Raw genomic sequence first — 13,009 nt, 5'->3', positions numbered from 1 at the left:
TTATAGTGTGAGCAAAAGATAAGGACACAGACTACAATGATAACAGCAGGAAGGAAAAAAGAGGATAGATTCAAAATATATTTTGAAAGTAGAATTGACAAAACTTGCTAATAATAATAAATTAAATGCAGAAGATAAAAGAAAGAGAGAAATACGGATGATTCTTAAGTTGGGACTCGAGCAACTGGGCCGACTGTTCTATTTATTAGCTGAGATGGAGAAGAGTGAGGAAGGTACAGATTCACGTGAGAAAATCGAGATTTGCATTTTAGACACGCCAAGTTTTTATTCTAACAGACATCCAGATAGAAATATCAAGTAAGTAGTTTGATATAAGAGCAGGAAGCTCAAGGACAGCTCAGAGCCAGATTTATAAATTTGTATGGCATTTAAAACAACAGAACCAAATAAAATTAAACAGAAAGAATAGATGGAAAAATGAAGCAAGCCCAGGACCCAACTCTGGTATGTTCCAACATGTACAGGTCTGACAGAGGAGAGAAGCCAGCAAAGGAGACAGAGAACAGCCAAACAGGTAAAAACAAGTTGAACATAATGTTAGAGATGTCATCTTGCCAGAACCATTGATACTAATTACAATTATTCCACTTGATATAACCTTCATAGGCTCTACTCTATGAAAGTCCAGTTTAAAATGCAAAAGCTTTAGGGACTTCCCTGGTGGCCCAGTGGTTAAGACTCTGTGCTTCCACTGCAGAGGCGCAGGTTCAATACCTAGTTGGGGAACTAAGATTCCACATGTCACGCAGTGCAGCCAAAAAAAAAAAAATTTTTTTTAATTTTTTTAAATAAAAGATAAAATGCAAAAGCTTTAGCTCTGAGCATTCATTTTTAAAATATTCAAATACTTATGGAACTTCCACTAGAAGAGGACACTGAATGCTGAGGGGATACACATACATTCAGAGACTTTTCCATTGCATAGCTGCACTGTGACGATTTTTAAAATTTTAATCACAGATTTCAAATTCTTTAGGAAATTGGAAGAAGTGAAAAAGTTGGACTAACACAGAGAAATCTGGGCAAGGCATGGTCGGAGAACCACCTGGATACGAACGGAGATAGCAATAAAGAACAGCAAGAAGAGCCATAATAAAAAGGTGTGTGTTCAGATCATCATCTGTCACTACCTACGCTATTGTCTCCACTGTAGCTTTCTGTGCCCCTTGTGGCCACGAAAAGCCCTCCACACATTTTATTTTCCTCCCCTCTAGCTATCTCTACTCTTGTCTTGATTCTCTCTTCATCTGACCACAGTTTTATAGTTTTTGATTTCAACTGATTTGTACGGTGCCTTTTCCTGTCCAAGTAAGTTCTGTGTTTTAAAAAGTTTTCCTGGGACAAGGTAGTAACTATAAAATTATCTAAAACATTTTGAGCAAATATGGATTAATATGTTATAGTTGAAGACTAAAAATGTTTACATAGACAAAGAAAACAACATATAATTTGTCCCCTCTCTCCCCCATCTCCACAATCCTAAATTTGAGATTTCAGGGAACTGACTTCAATTTTCTCTTTTGTGGTACCAGACATATAGATAAGATTACACTTTAATACAGGAAGGAGACAATTTTTAAATGAACAGCAATCAAAGGCAGTGACACATAGACAAACTAGCATGATTACGCCAAATTCACCTAAAAAAGAATTAAAAACCTTTTACTCAACTCTAAAGAAGCTGAGGCTTTTCAGACCTGTTGAAGACTTCCTAAAAGTATGCTGACATTCCCTGGTATGTCAATCATACCCACGCACCACAAATACTGACATCGTCTCAAACCTCCTTAGGGTGAAATGTTAGGGCAAGGAGTGCTGCTAGCTGGCCAGACTCAGGAGGGCCAACCCGGTTTTCAAGAAAGACGTAAGAAAAGGAAAGTCCCCCAAGTTTAAAAAGAGAAAAGAGTAGTGCATTTATGAAGATTTCTTCCCCTGACCTCCCCTTTCTTCACACCCTTTCACAGGTGTGACTGCTTAGGGGTGTGGGGACTCCCAAGGTTTTCCTGATTCTTCCAAATCTAGAGAATACCTGATTCCTTGCCTCCCACCTAATAACTGAATTACCTTTCCTGGGGCCACCTTGTTCAACCACCCAGTTGTCAGGTGGCTCCTTCTAAGGAGGCATAGACAGTTGTTGGTGTCAAAAGATGTTGTGGTCTTTGGACATGTTCCCGATTTGAATTTCAACCAACTCCTCACATCTCTCTGATGGGGTACAGTAATAGAACAGAAGTCAATGGGAGATCAGCATGCACTCAGATTCCAGATTCTGAAAGGGAACAAAAATCAAACCCTCCATTCTTTGCCTCTTCACCACATCTGATAACCAATACGCTAGAAACCAGGCTTTATCAGCCCATGAAAACTAAATATAAAGTAACAACTCTCAATAACCACATAATAAGCAGTATGTACTTGATGAATGGTTAAGTCTACAATACAAATAACAAATGTTAATATTTATTAAATTTTATACTCTGTAAGTCCAAATTATCTGCCATTGTACTAAAATGTATCATACACTGTGAAGTGTTCATTTTGTATTTAAATATCCATGCAGAGCACTGACTCACCTTTTCTAATACAGATAAGTTCATGTACTCCACAGGTTCTTTCTCCACCTGTTAAGAAAATTTTTGTTAGAAATTAAAACCAAATCATAACCTGAGTTTGACTGTTACAAAGACTGTTACAATGTTTTAAATTAGCTTCTAGAAATGGGCTCATAAAAACGTTTCCTAATTCTTCTCTTTAAACTTACCTATACAAATATGATAAATCTGATACACAGAATCTTCCTGAACCCATAAATCAAGGTCTTATAAAGTCTTGGAATAAGGAAGCTCCACTCAAGTATTTTATTTCAAATGGCAAGCTTCTCAAGAGCAGAGATCATAGCACCATTTCCTAAGCACCTCTTTACATCATCTAGAAGGAAACAATGCAAGGAAGACCCACTTTTGTATCTGAGCCTTAATATATTAAGTTATCATGGAAGGGTCAACTCCTTAAAGGCACTATTTGCATTTTATCATATATACTCATATTGTGATCTTTCCCCATTCTCCACCTACCCACTCTTATAAATCTATAAGACAAATTTTATAAGTACTATGATGATAAACTAACAAATTTAACCAAAATATACTTTATCTTAATCATTATCAAAAATTACATTCGCTATCATAAGAGTAATATTACTTGTTACCATAAAAATAGGTATTTCCTTCACTCTGAAACATAGTGCCACTACCTGAAATGAATGTAAGCTGAATAAAATTCTGTAGTGTTCTATACATGCATAACCTTATAATTATGCTGAAAATTATGTTTAAACTTTGCATAATAAAAATATTAAATAATTTCATCATCTTACCTCATTATAGAAGCTTATTATGAACAGTTACTTTATAAGAAACAGAAATAGCTTACAGCAATAACATGAGAAATAAAAACCATGATATCCACTAAAAAAAAAAGTAGGTCATCCAGGAAGCAAGCTAAAAAACTAGAAAACAGTATTTCTATCACTAAAGTAGGTTAGAGCTACATTCTAACTTGGCTGTAACAATGCCGTTGCTTCTTTATTATCAACAATACAGACTAATCACTGTTATCAGGAAGACAGACTTAGCAAGAAACACGTAACATAAAGTTATGATTATAAAAGAATTATTATTCAGCAAACCTCAGTATAAACACAGTGAAACCTTATCAACTGGAATATTACCAATGAGTAATCACTGATCGGTTGCTGAAGGGGTAGAATGAACTATACCTATATACCACCTTATCTTTAAAAGTGAGAAACTAGTCAAATGGCAGGAAGGGGAATATTTACCAAATTATAAGAAGAAAGTACTTTCAAGAAATTTAGAAGAACCACATAATAACAACATAACTATAATGTATATTGACACCATCACTGATGTTTTCATAGGCTACTTAGAAACAGTTCTTATATAGTCATTAAGACCTATTCTCCAGATGGTAACACTTATAACTTAGTTTGAGTCAGGTACTTAATTCATGTAACAAGCCTGCACTTTTTAAAGCCTGTAATTGAAACTAGACTTCCCGCATATGTAATATAAATTTGTTAGGTTTTACTCTACACACCTAATCTTCACTATAACTGCATCATTTTTACAAGGCTTAGTATTAACAATAACAAAAACTACTGTAGTCTAAACTTTTCTCAAAATTGCAAATGACAATGAAAGCTAACTCCCACTTTTAAAAGTACTCAATTTATCTATATCAAATGAAAGAATTTTATAAATAGTCAAATAATTACTATATTTTAAAGTTATAGTCAATTGACAACTACATTTGCCAAAGTATGCACAAAAATCACATAATTAGGAAAAGCAACTAATATTTAGCTCTACTCTTCTCGATATTTGTTCTGAAAATTCTAACCAACAAGTGAGATTTCACTGATGTACATGTCTAACTCAAGAGCAATCACTCTTATTACTGAAATAAAAAGGAATATTAAAGATAGGTAAATGTCAGGCAATAAAGTAAAATTTGGGAGGGGAAAACTTACTTTTAAAAGTACAAAAGAAGAAACACAAAAAGTTAAATAAACATTATTATCAAACAATTAAATCAATATTATTTTTATCCTCAACCCTTCCTAAGATGAGAAAGAGAGTAAGGAAAAAAATATGCATTGCATAGGTTAAATGTACATTTTTAAGGTACATGTTTGGGAATCAAAAGGCTTCAACACTTTTTCAATCTGAGATACAGTGAACTATGTACAAATTTTATGTCTTTTTCAAAACTTTCTAAAAGTAATCTGAAAAGTTTACAAGAGAAACGTCAGATTTGTAAGCAAAAGGCAAGTCACAGTAGGCATATCCTGACTTAGATATGGTGGTAATACGAAAGTGGTTTACTGATTTTAAGAGCATAATGCACAAGGGGAATGATTATTGACTTTTTAAACTTCAGCTTTTTGAGGTATAACCGACATAAAAAAATTTAAGATATGTAAAAATGTATATCATGGTGATAATCAAGTATGTATATCCAATACATAGGGGAATCATTATTTTTTATTTATTTTTACTGAGATGAACTGCCACAGAACACAGTTTAAGGTGTACAACGTGTTGATCTGATACTCTCACATACTGCCGTAAGACTTTAGTGTAAGCTAATACCTCTACCGTGACACATGATTATCTTTTCTTTTTTGTGGTGGGAACAATTAAGATCTAGTCTCTTAGCGACTTTGAAGTTTATACACATTATTGCACTATGCTGTGCATTAGATCTCCAGGACTTATTTATCAACTGGTTGTGAGTTGCCCTTATACAACATCTCCCCATTTCCCCACCCTCCAGCCCCTGGTAACCACCCTTCTATTCTGTTTTTATTTTATGAGTTCAGCTTTTTCGGAGTCTACACATAAGTGTTACCATATGTTTGTCTTCCTCTGACTTGGCATAATGCCTGTAAGGTCCATTCATTTTGTCACAAATGGAAGGATTTCCTTCTTACCCATAGCTAAATAACATTCCACTCTATGTATACATATACATGTGTGTGCATATGTGTGCGTGTGTATCTCAAATCTTCTTTAGCCATTCATCTGCTGACAGACACTTAGGCTGTTTCCAATCTTGGCTATTGTGAATAATGCTATAATAAACATGGCAGTGCATACATTTCTTTGATACACTCTTTTCATTTCCTTTGGATATCTACCCAGGAGTGGGACTGCTGGATCATATAGTAGTTCTATTTGTAATTTTCTGAGGAAACTCCATATTGTTTTCTGTAATGCCTGAACCAATTTGAAGGAATGATTATTTACGTAATCAATTAGTCAATCTCTTTAGAAAAAAGATGAGTTTTCCACTAAAATGAAGAGTCAAAATGAACTCATATAAATATAATTTTTCACATACCAAATTTACTTCAAAGACATTATAATAAAGACTTGGAAATCATATTAAAATGACTGAATATAAAATGACTAAAATTCAGAAATAAATTTGTCTAGTTCATTATAGATAAACAAACCAAGGCACTAAAGGTTAAGTGACGTTGCCCAGTCACTAGTTAACTGTCACTATTTAAGTGTCAGAAAAAAGTAATCGGAACACTAAGTTTAATAGAGTGAAAAAGTAAACATTGATATTTCTTCATTTTTATGAAAATTATTATATTGTTTTCTAATTCTTTAAGGTAATTTAAATAAAAGTGAATTTCTCAAAACTATTTTTGGAGATAATACTAGCATTGTCTTGAAATAATCATCTCAGCAACATGGAAATGAGAAACAGAAATTGACAAGCTTAGTCAAAGTTACCATCTTTTCCCTCAGGCAAACCCATGTAGGAGCATAATATAAACTAATCCTCTACAATTGGAATAGGTCAGGGTACAAGAGGACATAGATGTGTGTGGGTTCACACATGTGTGCTGTGAATGTGTGCATGTGTATGTTTGTATATGAATGTGCACATACTTAAAAGTGTGCCTGGGAACCAGCAATTCGCTTTAGAGGGGAAGGGATAGATATTATAAAGTATGTATGTGCTTTTCACATGTCTACAGAAGGAAAATATGTAGTGATGTTATATTCCCATCAAAATACGCCCAGGTATACAAAAACGAAATTAAACCCAAACATTTGGTTCCTTTAAAATGAAACCTTTTTAAAACTGACTTTATTTTTTCCGCCACGTTTACTTTGACCATTAGCCTAAATCACTACAATTTACAGCTTCTATTCTTCTATTAATTTCTTCTAAGTCAAACACTGCAAGGCTACTTTAGAACTATCTTAAATTCCATCTCATCTAAAGATTTCTCTCCAAAAAACATGCATTAAAGTAGCCACAGCCTTTTAATTCATGTCTAGCTCACATTAATAAATTGTTATAGCTAATTCTTCAGCAGATACCTATGCTTCCATAATAGGCATAAAACTTTAAATATTTCCTATTAATGTTGCCAACTCCTCCCAACCAACTTAACCCATTTAGACTACAGTCCCTAATCTCTAGACACTTTTTAATTTGTCCCTATTTAAGTCATTCAAGGAATAACACCAATTTTAGTCCCCAGTGTTGTCCCAGTGTTGTTGAAAGATCATGGTTGGCACAGCATAGTAAATACAGTTTCTCTTTTGAGCCATACAAGTTCCTATAAATTTATTCAATAATTTTTCTAACAGGTATAAGTTTTACCTTATAAATTTACTGTTCACAAACGTAATCCATTTTTCCCACTTTTGACCACTCAATTCAGTTTTTTTGTTAATTATGTTTTTGACTCTTAGAAGCTCATTATTACCATAAAACCTTGAAGAGGTATATGCTCACAAGAAGGCAGTCTACTTAATTTAATTTTCTATTTAACTGAGAATACCTTTTTTTTCCACTATTGCACCAGATCATTTTTTTAAAGCTACTAATATTCATTACTGCATCAATCAGTAAGCTCAGAATACTGAACATAATTTAATATTTCATTAAAATCCTCTCTTTTGATGACTCAATATCAATTCTAATAACAGTCCTAAAATGTGAAAATAGGAAACTACTGAATACACATATGGATCCTAAAAGTTTGTTTTTAAATAAATTCCTAATAACAGCTTGCTGTGTTGTCACTGTTTCTTCCTCCTAAAAGATGAAAAATCAAGGATTCCAATTTGTTAGGTTTCAATTAAAATTTTACTACATATACATATAAAATATGTGAATATTCATTTTACTCAAAAACTTGGAATGTTTTTATTTACAGTAGTTTGATCAGCCTTATGTTATCTCTATATGCATGTTCACATTAAGTATTAACAAGTGAGGATCTGGGGAGGGTGGAGGTAAGAATGAACGTCAGCTGAGTGGAAATCAAATCCATGAAGACAATCTACTCTACTACTACACACACACTATGGACAAACATTATAGTCATTTTAAAGAAAGCAACAATGCCAACAGTATTACTCAACAAATTGTATAAATAAGCCAATACTTGATTCTCTCTGCTTTCCACATTGGCATACACTGTTGCATTCTAATACTACTTAAAATATCAAAAAGTGAAATGCTTCTTAATACAAATATTTCTCTAGTGTTCCCTACTTTTTTCTAAGTTTGTTTAATGAGTTAGAAAAGGAACCTAAAATAAACTGTAAATTACTCAAAAGTACTGTGAACAAATTTACCTAATATACAAACATGTCTTAAATCTCTGTGAAATATTAGAAATTTTATTCCTGCCGAAAGCCAAAGGATCTCTTCTAGGAACATCACTGCTTAAACTGAACTCTAAATCTTCCAAATATAAACTGTTCAATAAATTGCCTTAGTCAGCCACAGACTGACAGGTAGGACTTTCTAATTATATTATCCCCTGTATACATTGTAATGATAGAGCTTTAACAATAGAATGGAAAGAAGGAAAGGAGTGTGATGTTCTCCCTCGAGACTAATAATACATGTTTGTATTTTTTTTTAAATTGGTCCTTTATTTTATTTACTTTTTTTTTTTTTTTGGCTGTGCAGCATGCAGGATCTTAGCTCCCCGACCAAGGATTGAACCCATGTCCCCTGCAGTGGAAGCACGGAGTCTTAACCACTGGACTGCCAGGGAAGTCCTGTATTGGGTTTTTAATTCCACATTTCAAATGGCTTTGGGTTTTTTTGTTTTTTGGTTTTTTTTTTGCGGTACGCGGGCCTCTCACCGCTGCAGCCTCTCCCGTTGCGGAGCACAGGCTCCGGACGCGCAGGCTCAGTGGCCATGGCTCACGCGCCCAGCCGCTCTGCGGCACGTGGGATCCTCCCAGACCGGGGCACGAACCCGCGCCCCCTGCATCGGCAGGCGGACCCCCAACCACTGCGCCAGCAGGGAAGCCCTCAAATGGCTTCTGAAAGCCCAGATTATGTCTTGGAAATTTTAAGAGTCACAACAAATCTTCAATGACTTTTAATGACTTAAAAAATATATGTGAAAATGTGTGATAAACTGTAAGATGCATTATGAACAAAAAATGCGTATAGGGCTTCCCTGGTGGCGCAGTGGTTGAGAGTCCGCCTGCCGATGCAGGGGCCGCGGGTTCAATCCTTGGTCAGGGAACTAAGATCCCATATGCCATGTGGCACGACCAAAAAAAAAAAAAAAAAATTAAAGGGCTAAAACGATGGAGCAGGACAAATAAGAGTATGCTTAACAGATACAAATAATCTGTTCTTCAAATCAAAACACTGGTTAGCCATGCAAGGGACTGAAAACACATGACTTGAAAGTAGTCCAGGTAAAAGAGACTGTAATTTTGGTTGATTACAACCTCATCCTGAGTCAACATGAAGTTCCAAAAAGGCTATTTTAATATTAAACTACATGAATAGGATTATGCACAAGTCAAGGAGTGATACAACAGTTTTAATGTACGATATTCAACAAAACATCTGGAATGGAGTGGCCCACTACCATATTTCAAACATATAACTACAGACTATCCAGAGGAAGAGTTAAATATTTTGTCTAGAAAAGAAAATGCTCAGGAGATGTCTTCAAATGGTAGAAGTGATGTCGTATACACAGAGAATAGTGAACTTTTAATATATTGCTCTAGAAAGCAGAACTAGGATGAGTGGATAGATAGAAGTTACTAAATGGAAGATTTTTGGTCAAAACAAAGACCTTATGAACTATAAGAATTATAGTTCCGCACTGGCATAGTGGTTCAATGAACTCATCATCATTGAATATTTTTATACAAAAGGATGATTCATCTCTTGGTGTTCAGACTACATTGTAATCGCATGGTTAAAATTATCTGTCTCCCCCAACAGAACACGTACTCCTTGAGGGAAGAAATGTGGTTTTATTCATCTTTACGGCCCCACAGAGTCTAGCACAGAATGCTGAGTACAGCTATGGCTCAGTAAGTCTACGGAATTAACAGGTGAATGAAGGCACTGCATGTTTTAACAGCCACTTCTTTGGGAAGGTGGGATGAGATGCTCCCTTGGGCCCCTAAAATTCTAAGATGTCCATAGTATAAAGCCCTCATCCAGAGCTTATTCTATTTCATAACATAGCACGGGGTGATGTGTATAAGTAATCTGCTTTAGTATGTGATAAACAGCACACCTTACCTGACATCTTTATTTGAAATGCTAGTATTAACTAATTTCCTTGCCAAACTAGAAAAGGCAATTCCTGACCTTTATATTATGAAGCCTTAAACAAATGCTTAAGTATGAAAATATTAATCAAGAGTATCTCAAGCACAGAAGAATCTCTTGAATAGGGAAAGCAAAAATCTTGTTCTTTAAACATACAAGTAGTAATAGGCAGAGCAAAATGCCATCAGCTGACTTAAAAAAGGAATCGATCACATTTAACTACAGGGAGGCGGGGGAGAAGGGAAGGATCAATCGAGAAAAAGGGGGAAAACTGGAAAATTTTTAAAGAAATTACAAGTTATAGGATCATATCTGGATACTATCTGGCTGATTCTTCCTCGCCTTCTGCAATAACGTTTTTATCTTTACCAAGTCGTAAGAAATTCTACTACAAAGTGGTTGTGGAAATAAAGTACAAAACATAAATTAGTGTATTCGGTTTCTTGATTTTAAACCTCTAGTAAAAAGCATAGTAAGGAAAAGTTTGAAAGTACCGCTCTGGATAACAAGAATATCAAAGATTATTGGTAGATCTTATTCCCAGTGCCCTCTATCACTTTAGCTAAAGCAGACACTTGAAACTGTTTGAATGTGTGTCTTGCATATAATAGGTAATCAATCTCTTAAATAAATAAGATAAACGTAAACACACAACTAAAACAATTCTGGAGCTGGCAAAGATGTATGCCACTAGGGATTGGTCACCAAGATGGGAAGTGCTTTGAGAAGTTTTACTTAGGAGGAACACATAAAATTTAGCCTAGTGATGGTATTGCTGTAGGGGCCTTGCACATCTGTATAGATGCATACAAACACACAGGGAAATTTTACAAACTACTTTCATTGTTTGTATTAAGGTAAGAGTTAGACAGGGGCTGAAAGATGATGTAGACGTTCACATAAATCCTAGACGAGTTATATTAATTTTCAAACTATCTTCCTTAAAAACAAAGCAAAAAAAAAAGGCAAAATATAGACACTTCATCCCAGTTACATGTTTTTGGAAGAAGAGAAAAATACACTCTAGTGCCAACTATGTACCTTATCTAGGAACTTAATTTATTAAGCTACTTTTTTGAAAATATGAGTATTCATGGCACTATAACACTTAAAGGACTGATATATATGCAGGATTCTAAGCGTGTGCGTTTGTTGTAAAGATGTATTTATACCTCTTTCGTAGAGAAAATACAGTTTTGAGTGTTAGGGGGGAAAAAACACTTGAGAAGGAAATAAACCCCACTTCAAATTTCCTGGTCCCCTACAACAGCAATCAAAAGGGGAACGGACGGAGAGTACAGCCCAGCATCGACTCCACAGTAGGGACTGAGAAGGGTTAGGACCGGGACAGCAAAACTGGGCTCCCAGTTTGGTAGGAAGGCGTGTATTGTGGGAGGATGGCTTGCTGAGGCGAGGTCAATGGAAGGGGGTACACCCTGCGGTCCCTCGCTCCCCCAGCCCGTCCCGCCGGGTCGGCAGGGCCGCACCGGAGCCCCAATCCGCGCAGCCAGGAGGAGGCAGCGGCCCTGGCACCATACCTGTCAGCCAGACCAGCTCCTCCCCGCGCCGGGCCACGGACCGAGGCCGACGGAACAGCCAGGGCCGGCGAGAGTCGGGAGGACCCGCGGCGCCGCTCCGCCCACCTGCCTCCCGGGACGCATTCGGGGACCTTGCGCCTCCACAGCCACCCTCCCAGCCCCATCCTCGCCTCGGCCTCTCGTGCACCTCCGAGCCCCCGCTACCTGGGCTTCCGCCCTCCTCACCAACCACGGACGGCCTCCACTTACCTTCAATCGCCATGATGTGCTCGCCCTGGACCGCACCAACTGGATGGCGGGGGCGGCGAGCGGGCGTGCGGGCGGAGGACGCGCCGGGGCAGCCGGCGAGTGGAGCTGGGCGGGGTTAGCGCCGCAGTCGCCGGGCTGCGCGGCCTGGGGGAGCCGCGGGCGGGGCGGTCTGGGGTGGGGCGGAGCGCCGCGAGCGCGCGGAAGAAATGGAACCTTCCCCGGCCGCCACTGCCGCCGACACGTGACGCCGCCTCGCCCCCACCCCGCCTCCCCCACCGCGCCTCGCGCCGGGATTCGAAACAGGTGCGGGGTCCAAAGAGCCCCAGCACCGGCGCCCAAGACCAGACCGTGGCGCACTGAGTATGTGCGGACGGCTTCCACCCGCTCGGCCGGGGGCTCCTCTGGGCCCAGGACCCCGGCGGGGACATCTCCTCCTCCCTTGCTTGCGGCCTTCGAAACCGATGAGGGAGGGGCATGGGGGAAGGATGTGGTCAGAACCATGGACAGGTCTCAGTTGAAACTGGGCTCAAGAATCCCCACCCAGTGACTCCCTCAGATTTGGTAATCTGAAGGTCTGTTTTGTTTTTGTTTTGCTTTGCCTGAATCAGCCAAATACTCGCCTCAGATCTCCACTGTGGGCTGAGAGACGGCTAACTGGCAAAGAGCAAACGGGAGAGAGACAGAGGGATCCTGAGGACAGCTGCTTTTCTCTCTCTCTCTCTCTCATACACAAACACGCACACACACACACGTGTGCTCGTGCACTTCACCCCTTAGACTCCTGATAAAGCTTGCCATCAACCTGAGCTTGGTTTTCCCTCGGAAATGTCCGCTGGCATTTCTCTCCATACATTTGAGGTATACAAAAATAGAGATGAGACAGACGTTTTGACAAAGGGCCTGAAAAATCAAGTCACGTTCAAGTTCTTTTAACTGGCAAACCTATGAGCATTATGAACCGTCACAGGTCAACGTCGAACATGGAACAACTGGCCGTTTAATTTGGACATGAGGTACTTGAGCCACTCAACATTTACCCA

The 13,009-nt window shown here is 38.1% G+C and overlaps 1 protein-coding gene across 3 annotated transcripts in view; it reads right to left on the bottom strand.

Annotated features, from left to right (window-relative positions):
• SYT14 (synaptotagmin 14) overlaps nt 1–12,078 on the bottom strand; it is a 244,933-nt gene extending 232,855 nt beyond the window's left edge. The window contains exons 1-2 of one of the 3 annotated variants that reach the window (XM_022593470.2): nt 11,970–12,078; nt 2,595–2,642 (exon numbers count right to left, since the gene is read on the bottom strand). In XM_022593470.2, the coding sequence (XP_022449178.1) occupies nt 2,595–2,642; nt 11,970–11,982 (61 nt within the window). In that variant the 5' untranslated portion in view covers nt 11,983–12,078. The other 2 variants (XM_089909307.1, XM_089909303.1) reach the window with 2 other exon arrangements.
• Between the last annotated feature and the right edge of the window lie 931 nt (nt 12,079–13,009).

The sequence above is a fragment of the Delphinapterus leucas genome, chromosome 1 (assembly GCF_059928025.1).
Source record: "Delphinapterus leucas isolate spDelLeu-1000000601 "Yukka" chromosome 1, BTC_Dleu_Yukka2, whole genome shotgun sequence".
Lineage (NCBI taxonomy): Eukaryota > Metazoa > Chordata > Mammalia > Artiodactyla > Monodontidae > Delphinapterus > Delphinapterus leucas.
The sequence above is the reverse complement of the archived record's forward strand: the minus strand, read 5'-3'. Positions and strand labels throughout refer to the sequence as shown.